Here is a 22,542-nt window from a genome sequence, read left to right as displayed (position 1 = left end):
CTATGGCTCAACTTGAAAGAGCACTAGACTGTGGCTCAAAGTGATAGAGCACTGGACTTGAGCAAAAAGAAATCAGGTACAGCATCCATCCCTGACTTCAAGCTCCATAAATGATGAAAAGGAAGGACCATAAATGATGAAAAGGAAGGAAGGAAGGAAGGAAGGAAGGAAGGAAGGAAGGAAGGAAGGAAGGAAGGAAGGGAGAGAGAGCACGTAAGAGAAAGCAAGCAAGCATTAAACAGGCCCATTCTTTTCTGAGACAGCTGATTAATTTTGGTATTGAAGTGATTAATTTTGGTAAGGAAATTTGACTCTGTCAAACCCTAAACCTCACTCAGGGGCTCCTGGCTCTATCTGATGGGCCCTGCTTCTAGATGATTTTGTTTGTGTCTATTAGGGGTCCCTGTACAACTTATTGCAACAACAAACTTCTTAAACCCTAAATTCTATTTCTTCCTTTAAATAGACAATAAAATTCATTTGTATTTAAATTCTATTTAACATATACTACATAAAAATGGAAGTTTACATAAAAGCCTGATAATGTATAGAATTAAAACAAACACCAAACTACACCCCATAAGTTATCATAGTGCAATGTTTTCTCTCCTCCAAAATGAAGTAGAAATATCAATTTAGCTCACAAATTTACACTCTACATTAAAAAATTTATGCTGCCTCATTGTTGTCAGTGTTTAAATTTAAACATGTATAAATTTCTCTTAAATTTAGATGAGTTATGTAAGAAATTACATCAACAATAACACAGAGGTATAAGTGTTGGCGTATGGATCTTGTTCATCGAGGAACATGAAGAGCAGCTGGACACTTACATCATCCAGTTCGATTATCGTTAGCGATGGCGCTAGTCTCTCTAGTTTTATTTCTTCTACTGGCAAAATAGGAGTGGGAGGCTGTATTTTGGTCTCCTCATCTAGAAAACAAGATTGAAGACATCACCAAAGATTCTGATCATTTCATTTCCCTGATAATTTCAGAGACTCTGATTACCTCTCATCTGATAATTTCCTTCCTGACTTTCTTCTGCAAGCAATACAAGAATCATCTTTTCTGGGGCATCCATACAAACATAGAAATATTGCCAGCTTCTCTAGATCTAGAAAATATGCTGATTCTTATCACTCATGTTCTTATTTTTATTTGTAATGAGTTACTGGGGTTTGAGTTCAGGAGTCTCACACTTACTAGGTAGGGGCTCTACCACTAAGCCATAACCCCAGTTCTTTTTCATACAAGTTCTTATGGAGAAAGGTTCTTGATCCTTTCCCTGGCACAAGCCTGGACCTTGAGTTATCTATTTTAGGCTTTCTGCTATAGGTGAGATGACAGGCTTGTCCAATCATCTCCTGTTTCTCTTCCCTATGATGGAGGCTAGCCTGACCTAGAATTTTGATCTCCTACTCTCAGTTTCCTGCATCACTAGGATGACAACAGGGTAACACTGCACCCAGGAATCCCTTAAAGGGAAGGGGGGTGTCTCACAAAGTTTTCTGCCAAGGGTTGGCCTTGAACTATAATTCTCCCAGTTTTAGCCTCCCACATAACTAGAATTACAACTGTGAAACACCAGGGCCCAGGTGGCCTTCGATTTTTAAATGAAACTCTCTAAGGCAAAGTCAGTCTAGAGAATGAGGAGAGCATGCGTGATTCTCATCTGGCAGATAAAGGGTTGCAGCTTCCCTGGCTGCTTAAAGCATAGTGGAAGCAGAGGCTACTTAATGCTTGCTGGAAGTGATTTTCAATAACAGAATTTGAAAGATTTGATCAAAGCCTTGCTGACCATCACTATTATCTTCATCATCATCGTTTTCATTCCAGGAGCACTGTGCCTCATTTGTTGTTTCTTGTGCACACATGACTGGATCGGACAGTGCATTCTGCAGCTCCTGAGACGTTCTACCACAAGAAAGACACAGTTTTCCAAAAAAATCAAAATGTGTTACTTGAAAGTTCTTTTTTCATTTGTCCAAGTGTCCACAAAACTACCAAGGAAACCCTAAGTGTACCTTTAATCCACAGCATAAAATAATGATTGTATAATAGAATCTCAATGGGTTAAACGTTTTAGATTGCAACTGAACATCACACAAGATATTTTTTAATCAGTCTTATATCCTACTGTTTAAGATGAAAAACAAAGTAATGCTGTAAGTCGAGAATTCTCTCCAAAGCCCCATGGCGCCTCTGCAACACGTCAAGCTATTTAAAAAGCTCATTTACAAGTGTGTGTTTTAGCTCAGCAGTTTGACCATTCAGTTGTTGGAGTTCTAAGGGAATCAGTGGGCATTTGTCTGGACTTCCAGCTTGCCAGTGGGGTGATGATGAAATAGGTCCCAATGGTTTGGAAGACAGGTGCTGATGTTGGAGCATCAGTTATCTAATTAACATTGAGGATTGACACAGGCAAGACAAATGGAAGGCAAGGAGAAAGGCCCAGGACTTCCCAAGAGGTCAAGTGTGTATTTCATTCCCACATCACTGGGGAGAGAAGGGAGGTCATTTTTAACTAAGATTAATAGCTACATAGCCCTTTTAGAACAAGTGAGTCTATGTGTCTCCCCACATAAAAGTCTGGGCTGTCTGAATGACATTAGTAAACATTAATTTAAAATTCAAGAAACAACTGTTCTATTTTCAGTACATTAAATTTTAATAGCAGTATGTCCAATAAGCAGTGGTGTTGTTCTGGCTTAACACATGATGAAACTGAGTCAATAATGAGGAACCTACTAGACACATGGAGTGATTTAGGGAGTAGGTGACAAACAGGAATTTGAATTCTAACACCTTGTCCGCTACCCCTACATCATTAATGGTAATAGAACCTTGCATTGCCTCTTTTTCAAATTGTGCAAACACAAAATATTTGTAATATTCTGATAGCATGTGGTTTTGCATACTTGTGAACACAAGGAATGTGCATCTTCAGATAAATATAGACTACTTTTATAGTTTTCAGATTTCTGTATAAACCAACTGAAAAGAGGGGAACCCCTACAGCCATAATGAAGCTATCAATTCTAATATCAAAGTGAATATTCACAACCAGTTTCTGGGCACCAAAAACCAGTTCCTAGTTCAAGCTGACCCTGCTGCACCAATTATTCATTATATATGCACATAAATATGCTGATAACCAGATATTTCTTCGGGAAGTGATCATGCCTCTGATTTTATGAGCCAAAAACTCTTGCCCACAGATTTGCAGACTCTACATAATGGAGGGCTGAGGTACAGGCCATTGCTTATTCTATACTCAGTACTTTTCCTAATGAGCAAACTTGGACCAATAAAATCTAACTGATTTGCCCAGGAATGAACAGCTATCCCAACAGCAGGCTATGTCTGGATTCTGGGCTAGTCAGACCCTGGAACAAATGCTTTTTGATAAAGATGGTGCCAAAGAGAGAATGGATGAAATATCATTTTCAATAATATTCACCTCTCTGTTTTGCTCTAGAAACTATTTGCTCTAGCAAATATTTATGGACCACTGATGAATTCAGTTGGGTGAACATATGACAAATGATTGTAAATCTGATCAGGGAATGGCTGGACAGAAAATGTTTTTTTTTTTAATGCTGAGCTTCAAACCCATATGTCAGAATATTAGAAGATGAATGTACCTCCTCAGGAAATGGCGAAGGTGAAACAAGGGCTTGAGGACTTGGGAGACACTCTCTCATGTTCAGACCTACTAAAGAACGTTGTATTTTCTGATGCTTTCCCAATGAGAAAAAGCAATGAAATGTGAAGACCTCTGATCTAGAGAAACTAAGCTTAGGATCTTTACCCTGTCCCTCCTATGCATCAGTATGATAGTAGAATTATGACAATCACATGTGATAGTTAAGTATGTGTACTAGTTCATAATTTTGTGAATCTTTTAATAGATTTTAAGCAATTTATAAAACGGTTGTAACTGATAATCCTAATGGTCAACTTGAATGGATGGGGAAATTTCTAGAGATAGAAAAGCACACCTCTGGGTGTGTCTGTGAAGGTGACTCCTCTAGGCATGATTAGATCATGATGCTTCTGACTTAGTGAATGGATTCATCCCTTGATGGGCAGTCCAATGGCATACTTTGAGGAGATAAGCAGGAAGAGGTGGGGTGCAGTTGAAGGAAGTACAATATCTAAGATATATGGTATGTCCTTTGGGGTTTTATCTTTGTTCAACCCCTTCCTGTTTTCCTTTCCTCTCTTCTGTCCAGCATGACAGGAACAGATCTCTATCACATGCCACCAGCTCCTGCACCCATCATGTTCTTCCCAAGGAAAGTAGGCCAAAGGGTATGGGACCAAAACTCCTAAAAGAATGAGCTGAAATATTCTTTCCTCTCTTATGTTGTGTCTACCAGGTGTTTTATTAGAGACATAATACAATTAATGATGCATCTAGGAATATAGTCTTGGAATAAAATGTTTTGGGGGATTGTTAATAAGTTTATAAAATCAAAAGTGTAGTTAACTTCAAAATAGTCTGGGAACACTCTGGCCTCCAATGTTTATGCAAGTGCTAATGATCTGACAGCAAGAGTATTCAAAGTAATCTTCTATTACATTAATTTCCTTATTATTCTTAAAGTCTAGCCTGTATTTGTCCCTTTTTCTCACATACCCAGTTTTATGTTTCAAGTCAAATTCTAAATCAGGATTGCACCCTCTATAAGTATAATTAAAATTATTGCATAAACAGAAGCAGCTTCAAAGGAATTTAATATTGCTTTTAAAATACTTATGCAAAAATTGCTATAGAAAGGCAGGCACAACCAGCTTTTATGTTTCCTAATAAAATTTTTAAAAATTCAGAAAATACCTCCTGTGTTTTCTAAGCCATAATTTCTCCATATATGATAGACTGTCTTCGGCAAATTCAATATTAATTGGTTCACTCCAAATTTTCAGATTAGTTTGCACTTCACATTCTTCTGATGAAGCTACAAATACAAGTCCAGTGTGAATAATTCATAAGGCCAAGCCTATAAATTCCCGTATCTTCACTCAAGAAGCAAAGGTGCTTCAGCATTTGTCTATTCAACAATAGATTAAGATTTAAATAATGCTAAAAATGTTAAATCTTAATGAAATAATGACAGTTATAGGCAATTTTCTTCAATATTCCCTTGCAATAAACACACCTTATTGTAGAGGTATACTGACACAAATTTTGTTTTATTTTTTAATCTATCAATTTCTGATTATCTTTTTTTTCTTATTTATTGTAAAAGTGATGTACAGAGAGGTTACAGTTTCATATGCTAGGCATTGGGTACATTTCTTATACTGTTTGCTACCTCCTCCCTCATTCCACTCTTCCCTGTCCCCCTCTTCCGCTTCCCCCATGACTTGTTTACTTGGTTTACACCAGATGGTTTTGCAAGTATTGCTTTTGGAGTTGTCATTTTATCCTTTGTCTCTCAATTTTGATATTCCCTTTCACTTCTCTAGTTCTAATAACAGTATATACAGTTTCCAGGGTACTCAGATGAAATACAGTGATAGTGGGGGTACAACCACAGGAAGGAAATACAAGTGGATCATCAACAATAGAAGCTACAGTTTCACATGGCATGTTGAAAGTAATTACAACAGTGATATAACCGTTTTCAATAACATGGAATTCATTTAACATAGCATCATCTTATGCATTCATTGGGCATAGCTATTAGGCTCTTGTGATTCTCTGCTGTGACTAGCCTAAACCTGTGCTAAATATTCCCTATGAGGGAGACCATAGAGTCCATGTTTCTTTGGGTCTGGCTCCCTTCACTTAGTATAATTTTTTCCTCGTCCTTCCATTTCCTTAGTGAAAGACATAGTAAAGAATGGATTTACTGGATGAGGGTTTAGCAAAGTAGAGTTCATAACCAAACTCCAGCCCACTATTTTCATCTGGACTAATTTCTGTGCTTGATAATAAAGGTTTATTGGAACATAGTTGTATTAGAATACATAAATGCTCAGTCTGTGCTACAATAGCAAGGATGGCTCTCTGAGTGGTTGCAAGTTGGCTGCTCAAGGAAACCATTTACTGTGCTAAATACACAGTAGGGTCAATAGCTGCTCTTAATTACAAAGAATGTGCTTTGGTTGTTGGTGTTTAACCAACATCCACAAAGCAACAGTGATTAATTTCCTTTTTATCTAGTCAAGTTTATACGTATAGTCACACTTCTAGATCATTATCTGTTGTACCAAACTAAAGTTAAATGTGATTTTTTTTTTTTGGTGCTGATCCTGGGGGTTGAATTTAGGACCTGAGTGTTATCCCTGAGATTTTGTTGCTCAAGGCTAGCACTCTACCACTGAGCCACAGCTCCACTTCTGACTTTTTTGTGCTTAATTTGAGAAAAGTGTTCCACAGATTTTCCTGCCAGGCTGGCTTTGAACTGTGATCCTCAGTTTTTAGCTTCCTGAGTAGCCACGATTACATGGATGAGCCACCAGGACTCAGCTTTAAATATGAATATTTTTAAAACAACATTTGGCAATGGCATGATCTCCTCAATTCTCAGAACTATCGTATTGCTTCAGCCATGTTATTGTAGCATAGAAATGGAAGGGATGTCATATTCTATGGATCTAGTAATGTGTCACTGTGACAAGCGTTGTGCCACCACTCTAACTTCCAAATTCCCAATATAGAGATTATTCCATTACTCTCCTCAAATATATATTCAGGTGTAATAAAGCAACCCTATGGTCATCTGATAAGAGAATGAATCAAAGCAAGACTTCATTGATAGCCTCATCTCCACAAATCTTACTAACTGTGGACATTGGTATAATATATATTCAAGTGAATAATAGAGAAAAGAATAAATCAATGTTAGATGATTAATAATAATAATAATATTAATAGCAATATTCACATGCCCACTGTGGATTTCCTTTCTTCCTTGTGTATTTACCCTAGCAAATAGCCAAAAGTTCTTTCAGTGAAGGCTTCCAAAAAAATGTATACATATGGTAGGATGATTTTGTGTACAGTGTCTATAGATCTTAAGCCTAGCAACATCATAAAACTAAATCCTCACTATGATACCCCCAAGTAATGCTTGATGACTACATAATAGTCATCCTACTATTTGGATAGAACAGGATGCTGTACAACTGTATCTACTCTTAGGTCCTCTACTTAGCATCCTACACCACTGTGAATAAACCCTCCTGGTCATTACCCTTTCCTGTAACATTTTGATCATTTTCCTTTGCAATTTTATCAATTATGTGCTCACATCCATCTCACCATTCTAGATTCCCATTATTATAATTTTTTTTGTGGAAATCAGACAGCTCAATTCTTTCCCTTCACAACCATCTTCAGCTATAAGACAAATATAGCCACAACAAATTGGATTAAAGGTGACAGTGCTTAATGACTTAGTAGGGAATGGTCCCCCAGGTCCTCACAGTGTGTACAGGATAACTGAGTAGATTGTACACTCTCAACCATAACATCTACATCTCCCCAAGCCAACTCCCCAAACAACTACAAGAAACCTAGTAATAGGTGGATCACAATCCAGATGCATGTGCAGGCCAAAAGTAGGACACTAACTCAAAAATAATGTGGCCCAATGGTAGGGTAACTTCCTAGCAAGTATAAGACCCTGAATTCAAGCTTCAGCCTGACAGATACAGAGACAGAGAGAGTGAGAAGAAAAGTCAAGAATATTTTCAAACACCAATAAATTGCCTTGCTTAAGTTACCAGAAATCTTGAAATCATATTTTTTCAATAGACACCTAAAAATCTTGCTATTTATCTGCCTCACAGATTCTCTCATTTCAGATGTCACAATTAAGAGCTCTAACATGGAATTGTTACCCCAACAACTCTTTCTCGCTAAAAGAATAAAAGGTGAAAGACCACTAAAATGCACAGCATTCATTTGACAGCCTGAATTTACAAAGGAAACCAAAGTAAAATACCCATAGGCTACTATGCTATCTGCCTCCATCCAAGAGTGCATGCCAAGTGCCCCCTGAAGGATGGAGAGCAAGGTGCTGAGGTTTCCAAGCATTGCATTTCTCCTCAGAGAAAGGGAATCATGGAAGCCACCCTGACATTATGATGACTGAGCATTTCAGTAGCAGCCATACCTGGTTTTCCTGCCTGTGAATTGCATTTCTTCTGGTTGTCAGGGTTTCCAGCTCTCCAGTGGTTTAATGCTTCTTGGAAAGACCGGGCAGAAGCTGATTCATCAAAAGCTCCTTCACATAAGGGCTGCTCCCCGGGACTTGTGCATTCCCCTCTTTCTGTTGTGCTTCTTTTTACCTAAAACAGTGCAAAATGCATCAAACTGTGTTTCAGAACATTTCCTGGAGTCTTAAAATACAGGTGAGGTTAATGACTTGTCATTATAAATCATCTGTATTTTCATTTGGGATGGTATTTTTTAAGGAACTTACTTAAATATATTAATGCTTCCTTGAATTGGCAATTATAAAATAAATTAGTATGATAGGCTTGATTTCTTCTTAGGTTATTATTCATCAGTGTCCCCCCTAAAAAGCCACCAGATAAAATGTTGCTGTGTATTGCAGACCTGCCTCTATCTAGCTCATGATCCTCCTGGCTCAGACTCCTGAGCACTGGGATTAAAGGTGTGTACCACACCCATGAAAATTCTGCTCAAGTAGCTCTGTTCAAAAGCTTCTTTTGAATTTCTGCAATTTCAAGGTTCCACCAGATCACATAAGCCACTAATAGGAAAAAAGTAACTAAAGAAAAAAAAAAACAGGCTGGAGGTGTGGTCCAAGTGGTAGAGGATTTCCCTAGTAAGCATGGGACCCTGATTTCAAACTGCTTCTTGATTGCCACACAAGGAAAGAAGGTCAGAAGGGAAGGAGGAAGGGAAGGAGGAAGGAAGGGGAGGAAAAAAGGAAAGAAGAAAGTAAAGATGGAAGGGAGAAAGAGTGGGAGGAAGGGAATTAGGAAGGGAAGGGAGAGAGATGAAAACACTGCTTGCTAGAAAGATGCGAACACAGTTCCTCTTCTGGGAAGAGCTTTGGCTAACATAGACTTCATTCTCTTTTCATCTCATGAACATGAGTCTAAAATCTGACAGACCTCAGTAGAGCTCAGACCCTTAGTCAGCAAGTAGCAAGCCTCCTTACCAGCCAAGTCATTCAGCTTCAGAAGTGCAGGGGATGGGATGGTGATCTCTAAAAGGGTGAGAACTACAGGGGACTCCTACTAAAGAACCCACACAGCCAACCTGTCCACATGATTCACACCTGTAATCCTAGCTACTCAGGAGGCTGAGATTTCTCCAATAAACTACTCAGAAAAAGGAAGAAAGGGTGTTGTGGCTCAAGTGGTAGAACGCTAACCTTGAACAAAAGAGCTCAGGGACAGTGCCCAGGCCCTGAGTTCAAGCCACAGAATTGGAGGAAAAAAATAAAACATGCAAGTCTGTTATAAAATGATTATCTGATTTAAAAACATATTCAGCATATCATAAGATAAGTAGAAAACCTGGATGAGTACCAGAATTTTATATCAATCTTCTTTTTAAATAGCCAGGTGCTGGTGGCTCGTGACTATGCTAGCTCCTCGGGAAACTGAGATCTTATGATCTGTTTGAAGCCATCCTGGGCAGAAAAGTCTGTGAGACTCTTCTCCAGTCAATCACAAAAAGCCAAAAACGGAGCTGTGGGTCAGTGGTAGAGTACTATACTGGAACAAAAGCAGCTCAGGAATAGCACCCAGGCCCTGAAATAAAGTCCAGGACTGGTACAAAAAGAATAGTTTTTAAATTATGAAATTGCTTGTCACCTAAAAATAGGAGAAAGCATTTGTATTTTTAGTCTCTCTGAAATCTGGACTTATATAAAAATTGTTATATTGCTTCATGGACTTTCTATTAATGTTTCCTTCACATTCTTGTTAAATTCTTGACAGGATACAAATGCCCCAAAATTCATATAGTAGAAATATCATTCATAAACAAGATCAGTTTTCGATGGAACCACACTAACCTCCTCCTTAAACATCATTTTAGAGCTAACATATATTTGACTAATAAAACACAAACCCGTGATATGATACATGAATCTCTAAAACCCCGTTGCTCAACTTAGATCTGTGGATTCCAGCCTGGTCCGTCTGGCCCAGCTTACCTGAGAGCTGCTAGCCCGAGCAGGTGGGGACATAGGTCCGCTCTGATTTCTGCTGGCATCTTTCACTGAAATACTCCCTCCTTTCGATTCATCCGGATTTGTTTCCTTTATGAATCGATGGGCAGCATCCAACACACTGGACAATATTTGGGATTTTGACTATTAAATAAAGAGGAATGAACTATGACTCAAGAGCCTAACGTCAGCTTCTCTAGTTTAGAAATAACAAACCAAACTGTCCTTACTCATTGCATGTCACAGAAAGGTGAGTACATATTAATTAATCTCTAAATCAAGGTGCCAGTGGCTCACGCCTGTCATGCTAGCTGCTCAGTGGACTGAGATCTGAGGATTATGGTTCAAAGCCAGCCTGGGCAGGAAAGTTTCAGAGTTTTATTTCTAATTTAATCACCTCAAAGTCAAAAGATAAGCTTGAGCAAAAAAACTCAGGGACAGCACCCAAGGCCTGGATTCAAGCCTCAATACCAGGGGGAAAAGAAAAGTTGACATTTTTATCAACCATTAGAACAGTGACAGCCACCATCAGCTGGTGTCCCAACTGTTCCAAGTGGCTTGGAAGCATCTTTAATCCTCGAGTCAACTCTAACACATAATTGTTTTTAATCTCTTTGGTTTAGGTCTAGAAACTGAAGTGTAGAGAATTCAAATATCATGCGGTGGTCAGTCGGTGAAAGTGTGGCCATGTCTCCAACCACTATCAGCCTTTCCAGGATGCCAAGCCCCAAAAAGTAAGTGTATTATTTCCTTCATAGATTGTGATGGGAGAACTAAAGGGAGGGAGCTCAATCTGCAATAATGAATGCTCCTTGATGCTAAAGACACTTTCAGAAAGTATATGCTATTCAAAGTGTGGGGAGACAGCCTCTTGCTGTAGTTGCCTAGTAAGCTGTTCCTCATTCCTGCCTTGGCTGACAGGAAGGCCTCCTCTCACCACCATCTTTCCTGGGCTCTGCACTGTGATTTCTGGGACCTTTAAACCCCTCCCACAGCTCTGCCCCCTCTAACATCCTGGACCACCTGAGATAAAAAATGGCCTGGGTTGGGAGTTCTCTCTCAAGGGTCATTATCCAGCAGAGACTGAACTAGTCAGGAGCCCACCGGGCTTGCACTCCATCCCTTGAGGGAAGATCCAGAATGTTAGAGGCACCTTAAGCATCTGGTATTGGGAAGTCAAGAAATAAGCCTCACTTTCCTGGCAAATGCCAAAAAAATCAGCAGGGATCAGGGGGAAAATCGATGTGCTTTCCCATGGAGACATTCCTATTTCTAAATTTTTCATCCAGTTACCAATTTAAATCGCTAAGATTATGCTGAAGTGTTTCCATTGTGACCATTCTGTATGTCGATTAAGATTCTCTGCAGTCTGATCCTGCAGTAATTCAGTGAACATCAAATTAACTCATGTTATTTAACACTGAATTAATGAAGTAGCTATATAAATATGACAGATGCAGCCCATGTGCATATTTTCTCAATATTTGCTGCCTACATTACATAGTATATCTGACAAATTCTCTCCAAAGTCATCAAAATGCCCATTTAGATCTATGAAGCCTCTGTTTCTGAAAGAAATGCTATCCAATGAAACTCAACCTGCAATGATAATAAATCAGCTTTCTGAGACACCTGACTTTTAACTAGTATTTTAAAACATAATCTTATAGAAAGTTGATTTTGCCTCGAATAAATGTCTGTGGATTTCAGAGTGGAGCACAGTACTTGCAGGTAATGCCAGCTACTTATCAGGCAGCAATCAAGAAGGTCACTGGCCTTGGCCAAGCAAGCAGAGAGACACCCCTCTCAACAAGTAAACAAGGTGTGATGGCGTTCACCTGTTATCCCAGCTACGTGGGATCCACAGGTAGGATAACTGCAATCAAGGCTGACTTTGGCAAAAATATGGAATCTTTTTAAAAAATAACTTTACAGTGCAATCCCTAGTACCACCCCAAAACATGGTCTGTAGATTTCAAAGCACTTATGTCTAGTTTCATTTCATGTCTATAAAACAGGAAAGGCAATAGTATCAGTAAGATGGAATAATCATTTAACTGTGTACAGATGTAACTAATATAAAACAATATTATTCTTGTCCTACAGTGAGTCCTGCTATGAATGCCCCAATAATATTTATAATATTTTCAGTTTACATAATAAAAATCTGACAAATGCAAAAAAAAGTGGTAAGTTAAATATATTCCCGAAAGCAGAGAATCATGGATAATTGGTAAACTGGACTTTTTAGCAAAGAATCTTCAAGTCCTGTAACTTTACCAGATTAAATATAAATAAATAGGGCAGGCGGGAGAAAAGGAAAAAATGAGGGAGTAGGTTAACAAGTTGGATAAGAAATATACTCACTCCCTTACATATGAAACTGTAACCACTCTATACTTCACTTTGACAATAAAAAATAAAGAAGAATTAAATTAAAAAATAAATAAAATGTCAATAACTGAAAAATATTTTTCCAGAAATATTATACATTTAAATATTATGTTTCATTATACACATACTGCATATACATACTTTATTTCTCCTATTTAAAAAAGTATACAAGGAAAGTGTACAGATATTTATGGTTCTCATTCTATGGATAAAGTATACATCAAAAAGCCTAGTCACTGTTAAATAACATGTTGAGCCTCTCCTAGATCATTTCATTTTCAAGTTTATTTTAGTCTTAATAATGCAGGAAATATATTTGACTTCTGGTTTTCTGAAACCAAGCATATTAAGTTTTGTCTCTGGTAGATATTAACATTTTCCTTTCTTCAAATAACCCACAAAACTTCAGTTGTGAATAGAACCATTTATACAAAAGTTAAGTGGTTTCATTTTCTATGTTTTAATACATACATGAATATATATGTATATTATATTTTATGTAGGACAAAATATATAAATAAACTATAGCCTGGTGCAGGTGCCTCATATCTGTAGTCCAACCTAAGCAGGAGGTTGAGATCTGAGGATCAAGGCTGAAAACTATCCCAGGCATTAAAGTCTGAATAGAGATTCTCTAATTAATCTCTAGTTAGCCACTAAAAGAAATGAAAGTAAAACTATGACTCAAGTGGCTTAGCACCAGTCTTGAGCAAGAAACTTCAGTAACAGTATCCAGGCCCCAAGTTCAAGACCCAGAACCAGCATGCACCCATGCATAGATAGATAGATAGATAGATAGATAGATAGATAGATAGATAGACATTTTACATTTATTAAATAGAGGTACATACTAATTCACTAATAATACCCGAGGGTGACTACTGTCTAAAATTTGGACTGTATTTCTGGAAGCTTTATTCTCAGAGTTCACATAAATGTAACCTTTCATAATGTAATAAATACTATGTTAACTAATAAGTAACAAATCAGTAAAAACAGGAAAGTTATGGTATTTAACATGGACTAATTTTATATTCACTATAAATCTGTGACATGCATTAAAATATTTTGCTTGTTTGGAGCTCAACTCTGAGATAAATCTCTGTTCATCTTCTGCATATAGAATTTGACATCTGGGCTGGGAATATGGCCTAGTGGCAAGAGTACTTGCCTCCTATACATCAAGCCCTGGGTTCGATTCCCCAGCACCACATATGCAGAAAATGGCCAGAAGTGGCGCTGAGGTTCAAGTGGCAGAGTGCTAGCCTTGAGCAAGAAGAAGCCAGGGACAGTGCTCAGGCCCGGAGTCCAAGGCCCATGACTGGCCAAAATAATAATAATAATAAATAAAATTTGAAATCAAAGCTGGGCAGTGATGGCTCATGCCTATATTCCTAGCTATGCAGGAGGCTGAGATCTGAGGACTGAGGTTCCAAGCCACCAGGAGCAGGAAAGTCTGTGAGACTTTTATCTCCAATTCACCACCAGAAAATCAAAAGTGGAGCAATGGCTCAAGTGGTAGAGCGCTAGCCTTGATCAAAAGGAGTTCAGAGACAGTGCCCAGGGCTCTGAGTTCAAGTCCTACTGTCAACTCCCCCACTCCCCCCCACAAAAAAAAGTAAATGATTGATCAGCACTAATGAGAAGTAACATGAGGAGAAGAGGACCACAAGGATATAAAATTACCTGGCAAACTGCTATACATGTGACAAATGTTTTAAAAACCAAACTGAAACAATCCTCAGAAGATGTAGTAAATCCCATGACTCATGGCAGGACAGAAGCTTACAGTGGAACCTGAAGAGAATGACTTAGGACCTGACAGCAGGCCTCCATGTCTCCCCCCTCCCCCCAACGCTGGCCTGGCAAGGAGGCAAGGAAGTTCCCTGTTATGTCCACTCACTACCTAAATTCTCACATGAACTCTCCCCCCAAAATGATTGTATCTTTCAAATTACACTCTAGAAGAATCCATCACGCGGACAATGTGTCATTAATCAAAGAAAAGAAGGTTGAGATTTTATAGCTTTGGGGAATGGATGGCACCTTGTGAAAGTTAAGGTCAAAGAGTTAAAAGTTGCACTTCTATTTTTTTAATCATGTGCAATATGGTAGTGTGGGTGCTTCAAAAGCCTAACACCATCATGCAATTTGTTTGGCTATACAGCGATAAATATGTATGGTGCAGTTGACAAAGCCACGGCTCTTTATGTGACGTAGAACTTTCCAGTTCCAGTGTACCCCTGACTAACTGTGCAAGTTTGAAAAGCTGTGTGGGAATATCTCCTTCCATGGTATTGCCGTGGCTGCTCTGCTTTTTTGTTTTGCTTTTCTCAGTTTAGTTTATAAGGCTGACTCTTGCTCTGTGGTCCAGGTTGGTCTCAGACCCACAATTCTCCACCTCCCAAGGGCTGGGATTACAGGCATGGAACACTTTACCTGGCCAAAGTCTTGTTTTGTATCATTGACTTTCATTGATTGTTGGTAGAAACAAAATTTGATTGCAAGCACAGCCTTGCATTAAAAACTAGCAATCCAGAACTCTGTAGGAGAGTTCTGTTATTTCTCTTAAATTCACTAGGCAAATAAAGAAGGGAAAGAGATATAACCATATTCCTGGAGAGGAAAGTTCTCTTACAGCAGAACTGGAGAATCAGTATAAATCCACAAATTACTGTGATTGTTGAATAGAGTTGGGACTTAGAAAGGTCAAATTTAAAAAATCCTTTTGTAATACGGAGTTACATACTAAATTTACTTATTTACACATTTATGACTTGAATGTTATGAATCAGTTAAAAGTAAACTTAAATTTGAAGACTTTTAAAGTTTTAAGGTTTTTTAAATGTATACCATATGAATAATTCTTTTTTAGAAAATTGCCTTTCAGATGAGAGTGGTAACTCACACTTATAATCCCAGCAACACAGGACGCCGAGATAGGAAATTACATAGTCTGGATAAAGCAGTAGGAAGCTTCCCTAGCTCAACCAATAAGCCAGCTACGGTGGTACAAGGCTGTAATCCTAGCTACGACAGAGGTCTAAGTTGGAGGATTTGCAATCTAAACTAGCCAGGCAGAACCACAAAATTCTGTCTGATTAAGAGCTAAAGCTAAAAGAGCTGGGGGTATGGCTCAGGTGGTAAAACACCTATCTACCAAGACTGAAGCCCAGAGTTTGAACAAAGATGTGATCTACTGTTAGGACCAAGAATTGACTGCAAGGCAGGAAGGGGAAGAAACAGAGGACAAGTAAAAGAATGTCCAGAAAGCAGAAAACTGGAAAATAAAGAATATGAGGCAGTCACTAAAGTCTCCATAAAACTACAGAAAGGTATAGAGTAAAAGAAAATTAAGAGTTCTGGAGCTCAGCAGAATCGCATGTTGAAATCCCATTCTGCTCAGCATCTATCTAAAGACAGAGAAGTAGTGTTGGTGTACAATATTAATAATCTGAAGCTAAGACTACTTATTGAACTTACCCTAACCTGGACAGAAATTAAACACTAGAAATGGAAAATTCATATGGCTGAAATTTATGTTTTCCAGCAACATGTAACTTGAAATCGAACTCAAGAAACAATTTATTCACCTTTCCTGGAAAGGTCTGATTTTTTTATGAATTTTTATTAATCAAAGATTTATTTAATGTTATTCTTCCCTGACACATAAAAGGATAATAAAACTGAGCACAGATCGAGACAAAGATGAGTTATGGTAGGTATAATTTATTATTCAACAGATAAATGATGTGAAATAAAACTAATGTGGTTTCAGTATTTTAGCACTATGACAAAATAAGATGACACAAAAAAGACACAAAATGCATCCAGACCAGCTAAAATAAGATAATATCACATAGAAATGTAATAGCTCAGAAAAACTAACATTGTCAAACTTTCTTAAATCATTTGGAATCAAGAAAAATGACATGGTTTAGTTCTAAATAATTATGCCTTTCAAACTTTATTACAGCATTAAAAAAAAATCCTACCCAAAGAGAAATCTTACAGGGGAGCAAGAACAAGACGGAAACACAGGAAATTCACACCTGCAATTTTATTTCTGCTTGGAGCTTTGTTATCATGTAAATATGCCTATATTAGTTATCTTATCAAGTACTTGGCATTGTTTAGGGGCTGTATTTTCATGTATGATGAATGCATTCGGATGAGTTAGAGGCATTCTACAATTATTCACATCTGAGCTACACAAGGAGCAATATGATTTCAGATCCAATGACTTGACAGAGTTTGAGACATAGTGGAATTCCCTAACAGCAAACTTTTTCATACTTGATTTGTAGATAAAGTATTGGAATTTCATCCTGACTAGACAGTTTGCATCCCACAGGACCAATGAGCATTAAGAAAGAACAAAGGAAATTACTATGAAACTTGTCAAAGTCCATGAAAAAGCATGAGTCCTCCCCGAAGCCCCGCAATTCGGAAGGCCTTCAGACGCCATTGTCAGTGCAGCCGAACGAAGTTTCAGCCATGGCACAGAGCTGATGTCCCCGGCCTTCCCTGCAGAGCTTACCCTCTGCTATCTGATGTTTGGACAAGAAGCAAGGCAAATTAATTCACTGTTGGTTTTACAGAAGCTTCACGAAGTATGTATTAGACCCCTTATGGAAACAGCCCTGTGTTCACAATTCCCTATTGTTAACTAAAGGCACCAGTGCCCCAACAATTTCTTACACTCTAGTTATGTTTTCTTATGTACCTTACTTCTTCAAATCCATCTTTTCTAATAGCTTTGACTTTGAAGTGACATGCATTGATAGTACTAGCAGGTCAAGATTATTCCACTCACGCATCCTGTACACTCCCTTTCTCAAACATTTTTGGTAGACTTCTGTCCGTCTGACTGTCTGTATTTAAGTCCTCTCCATCCTTCAGTATCCTTTTGCTTCTCTTCTTCCACTCTCTATTCCCTCAGACTGCCCGTCTTTTACATTCATATCCCATCACTATCACCATCATCATCACCATCATCATCACCATCATCATCATCATCTTCTCCTTCATCACCTCTGCAGCAGCAGCAGCCTCCTCATTGTTTTAGGGGTAGGTCTCATAAATGAGGAAGCATGGACAACATTTGGCTTTGTTCCAGCGCTTTTTGTCTTGCTCAACATAATGGTTTCCAATTCTATTTTCCTGCAAATGACTTAACTTCATTTTTCTTTCCAACAGCGTAATATTCCATGGTATTTATGTAGCACGTTTTCTTTGGACACCTTAGCTGATTCTATACTGCTGCCTGCAGACAGAAATACCTCTGCTCCACTGTCAAGATCCACTGAACCATGTGCCCCTCTCTCTTCTGCAAGGTTATTTTATAGACCATGCTAAGTGGAGTTTTGTGCCTTTTACTGTCTTATTTCAGATAGCATGTCTTTTCTTGATCCATGTTAAGTGTTTCTAACACACCTATACATATACACAAACACATATAAATACATTCATCTGCACATAAATTCATACATATGTACCTAGAGCCATGTACACACATGCATACATACAGGAAAGTTAAGTAATGCTTATGTTAGCTGTCATAACTACAGTGATACCATGGGTGCAATTGTATGTCAAAATCTGTCAAAGTGTATATGTTAATTATGTACTGTCTTCTGTATTTCAGTCATCCCTCAATAAAGCTATGAAAAAAATTCTAAACATGAAGCAAATACTTTCATCATTCTTTGGTCAAATTGTCACTCCTTTAACTTTGCCTTCTAGGTTTTAAATGTAAAAGACACAGAAAGAGGGTTGAATTTCTGCTACTACTTTCTCCTAACTAATAAAGTCTAATATATGCAGCCCCTGCTATGAACAGAATACTTTTTATATCGATTGTCATATAATCTGTTCAGCTCAACAACCCTGCCAGATTCTGAGCTTGCATATATCAAGTTTATCTGAAAGATTCTGTAGCGTAGACATCACAGAAAACCTGGCTCTCCCTTGGAGGTTGATTCAGGACATCTCCACCTGAACCCTCCAACCTGCTAACATGCCTACTGTCAGGTATTTCTGTGTCACACCACTGTGCCACTGAGGGGTTTACTCTTCCTTTATTCATAGTGCACTTAGAGGTCCCCTGCTTCTGCCCATTGCAGTCTTCCCTTCCTTCCCTGAACTCTCCATTCTAGCATCTAACATTCATCATCAGATGCCACTGCACTGATTTGAATAGTATTAAAACCATCTCCCAGTTAGATTTCCTTGAGACTTAAGCAATGTGTACAGAGAGTCATGAAGACACGTGTAAGGAAACCACACACTTGGTCATCAAGGAAGTAAAAACCAAAACCACATGGAAATGGTCTTTCCTGTTCAAACATGGATTTGTATGGGCAAGACCAGAGGCTAAGACTACAGCAATGCACAGGAATCAGTTCTTCTTAAAGGACGTGAAATGCATCAGGAGATGTGATACAAGAGAATGGTAAGTAGCCACATAATTCTAAAAATCCTTGTCCCAAGGAAGCAGTAGGCAACAGCAATCGTACTGAAAGCAATGAACACTGACCTTGAGTACAAGGAAAAGGAGTTACACATAGTTAAGAACTAAATTTAAAATGATGGGACTGGAAATGTGGCTTAGTGGTAGGGTGCTTGCCTAGTGTGCATGAAGCCCTGGATTTGATTCCTCAGTACCACATAAATAGAAAAAGCTGAAGTGGCACTGTAGCTCAAGAGGTAGAGTGCTCGCCTTAAGCAAAGAGAAGCCAGGGACAATGCTCAGGCACTGAGTCCAAGCCCCAGGACTGGCCAAAAAGAATGACAATACTTAATTGTTAATATGCATTTATATTATTACATAATATAACTGGCAAGCCAATATGCTTTCTTTAGATATTTGATAACCTGGACTATAAAACCATGTGAATCAATTTGGGTCCTTTATTTCTAGAGGACATGCACATTTGTCAATCGTACTTGTCAATCACATCTGTACTTGTCCATCATTCTGATGACTTTGGGCAGAGAAAGTAAGCATGCTCACCACCACCCTGCCTAAAGTCTCTCTTTAGGGACTCAGAGTTCTTCATTACCGTCTAGACACTCATCATCAACCCTTTGGCAAGGCTCTGCCCTACCAAAATGAAATGTTTCTATTGGGGGAAGAAATACATTCCGTTCAAGAAAACATCAAATCTCAATTTGTCTAAGCATCTATAGCACAGCCACTAATCCTGACTGTATCAGTCTTAAAGTTAACATTTTTCTTTCTACCTTACAATTCCAATATCTATTTCTCAATTTATTCAGAATTAGGCCTTCCAAAAGTCTAGCCTACATGAAAACTTGGACAAAGATCATCTGTAATTTTACTCTGCATTCAAGAGGGTCCTGTGTTGGGCTCCTGGAAATAACTCCTGATTTGCCCCTCTGAGATCTGCTAGGGCCCATGACGGCTTGGGGGGGGGCACTTGTGGGCAAGCAAAGGAAGGAAGATGGGAGGAGAGAAAGGAAGGAAGATGGGGGGAGAGAAAGGAAGGAAGATGGGGGGAGAGAAAGGAAGGAAGATGGTGGGGGAGAGAAAGCTTCCTTGTCAAGCACACACCAAGGGAGCCACAATGGCCAGCTAGAGGTTGTTCTGAATTGTGCTTAGAGGATGAGTGGGTTTTGTGAGGCTGCATTATAATCTAATGCTCCCAAAAAATATTTATGTGGAAACATAATCCCCAATGTAAGACCATAAGATCTGAGAGCAGGTGAGATGAAGTCATGAAGACAGAGTTGAATGTGTGGGGCTTTCCCTTTGTCTTTCTAAGGAATTACATTGTTTGCAGTCTCTCTAGTCTACCGTATTTCAGTTAATATACGCTCTGTCTCTTCTAAGCCTTTTCCTACCACACAATGTCCCAATGTCCCACCACCTCAGAGCTCTGCAGAATTCTCACTAGCAAGGAGGGGCGGCCAGAAGCTTCCCCCCAAGTTTAGACGGACCAGTTTCCAAACCTGAAAACCAAATAAACTCGTATGATTAATAAGTCACAAGGCTGTGGCATTTGGTTAGAGAGCCAGAAAACAGATAAAGCCTACAGTAGGCTACTTCTGGGATGAGCAACTCCACAAATAGCATATGCCCGTGGGAAAGGCATATCTGGGGGAGAGACTCAAGCTGAGCCATCTGCAGGCCCTGCTCCATCCACAGAGGAGGGTGAGCACTAAGTGCCAATGAGGGAGGACTCCCACAACAGTTAACACCATCCAGTCATTGCGACAATGTCCAAACTGACACACTTGGGCTCGAAAGCACTGCTTGCTCCTCAATATTGAGATAGAAAGCTGCTATACACCATTGTTGATTGTTAAAAAGCACAAAACAAAAGTACAGATTTCCTAAGCACACATAGTATTGTGACATTTACTGAGATTTAGGCTAATCATGTGGTCCTGTATGTTCAGGCAAACATTTCCAAGCATATCCATGTTTATCCTGGCATATTTTTCGTTGGAAATACTAGAAAACATGGACTACTGACAGGTATGTTTTCTTCTTCCACTTCCACCCATCTCCTGGTCCCTATGGTTTCCAGTTTTACCTCTGCTGGTTCTGAAATTAGATTTTCAGGCCCATTCCTACTATGCAGGGGCTTATGATGATCCATGTAACAGCTCTTTTACTCTATTTTTTTCAGCTAGAATCTCGTACTTTTGCCCTGAGCCCAGCAAGGATCATAATCCTCCTACTTGTGAACTTTCGTTAGCTGGGCTCCCAGACATTGACCACTATGCCTGGCTTCTTTGTTGATAACTTTTTGCTAGGCTAGCCTTCCAATGTATCTTCTCAATTAAGAAAAGATGTCTATCATACTCTATTAATGATCTATTAAATCTAGCCTCCTGCTTATATGTAATACTTAACACAATATCTTCTATTTATTTTCTCCATTCTTCTCTCTAAAATATGCTTCTCTCTTCAGTCTGAATATTTATTATGGAAAGGAAATAAAAATGTCTGACTATGAAGACCTTATTCGTTACCTGGAAACATTTCCTTTCCAGCCTCAGTGTGGCTGGTCTTTCTATACATAGAATTAGCATGTCCACACTTAGTCATTTCTGTCATGTATCTCTGCCTAAAGTGAGCATAATTAACTATGTACTAGAAGTCAAAGGAAGTAAAGGCAATAGATACTTGAAATCACTGCCACAAATCAATCTTAATCAAACCAAATGTCCTTTCAAGTCAGTCAAAATGGATATAGTAACAGCTTACTTTCATATTTTCAAGGATTAATCATTTTACTAAAACAAGACATGCCAGGGCAAATGACTGAGTCGTAGATTTACAGGACTAACAGGGCTGTAGAATGAGGAATGGAACTGTTTACAACTGTCAAATAGAGCTACACTTCCTAATAACCAGTCACTGCATCATACACTAGTAAAAACAAAGTGTAAAGCCATTCATCATTCATCGGAGCTGTAGGCCAAATGGATTGGTATCTGCCTGACATGGGTCTGTCCTCACTTCTCACACTAGGTAGAAATTCATCAATCAACAACACCTCATAACTGCCCCAGTTCCAAAATGCTTGAAAGCTTCAAACACACTAACCTGCATAAGTGAAGTCTATGCACAATAGATTCGCACTCATCAATGACCAAGTGGCCCATCTGGACAATAACTCTTATGTGTAGTCAAAGAGAAGGGAGAGAGAGGGAAAAAGGAATAAGATGACTGGGAAAAACAAAAGGAAATATGGGGGGAAACGACAGAGCTACAATTAAAGACAAGATTTAATGGCAAGGGATGGGTAAGGCTATAATAGAAGCGGGGGAAGTATGAATCACAACAAAATCTATCACAGGATGATGCCTATTTGATTAAGTGTTTTAATCACAGGTAATCAAACAATAGTTGAAAAACAGTAATACATAATCTATTTACAAAAATGGGAGGAAATATGGAAAGCATTTTGAAAGAGTTTCCTTCAAAGAACTTTGTTTATTCATT

General features: G+C 38.7%; 1 protein-coding gene across 1 annotated transcript in view; it reads right to left on the bottom strand.

Moving 5' to 3' along the window:
* Positions 1-22,542, bottom strand: part of Zbbx (zinc finger B-box domain containing) — a 70,935-nt gene that overhangs the window by 25,600 nt on the left and 22,793 nt on the right. Inside the window, exons 7-11 of the mRNA XM_048345849.1 lie at positions 10,155-10,313; positions 8,133-8,307; positions 4,844-4,964; positions 1,802-1,917; positions 834-934 (exon numbers count right to left, since the gene is read on the bottom strand). Coding sequence (XP_048201806.1) covers positions 834-934; positions 1,802-1,917; positions 4,844-4,964; positions 8,133-8,307; positions 10,155-10,313 — 672 coding nt within the window. The remainder of the gene's footprint in view (positions 1-833; positions 935-1,801; positions 1,918-4,843; positions 4,965-8,132; positions 8,308-10,154; positions 10,314-22,542) is intronic.

The sequence above is a fragment of the Perognathus longimembris genome, chromosome 5 (genome assembly GCF_023159225.1).
Source record: "Perognathus longimembris pacificus isolate PPM17 chromosome 5, ASM2315922v1, whole genome shotgun sequence".
NCBI lineage: Eukaryota > Metazoa > Chordata > Mammalia > Rodentia > Heteromyidae > Perognathus > Perognathus longimembris.
Note: the sequence above shows the minus strand (reverse complement) of the source record. Positions and strands in the feature narration are given on the sequence as shown.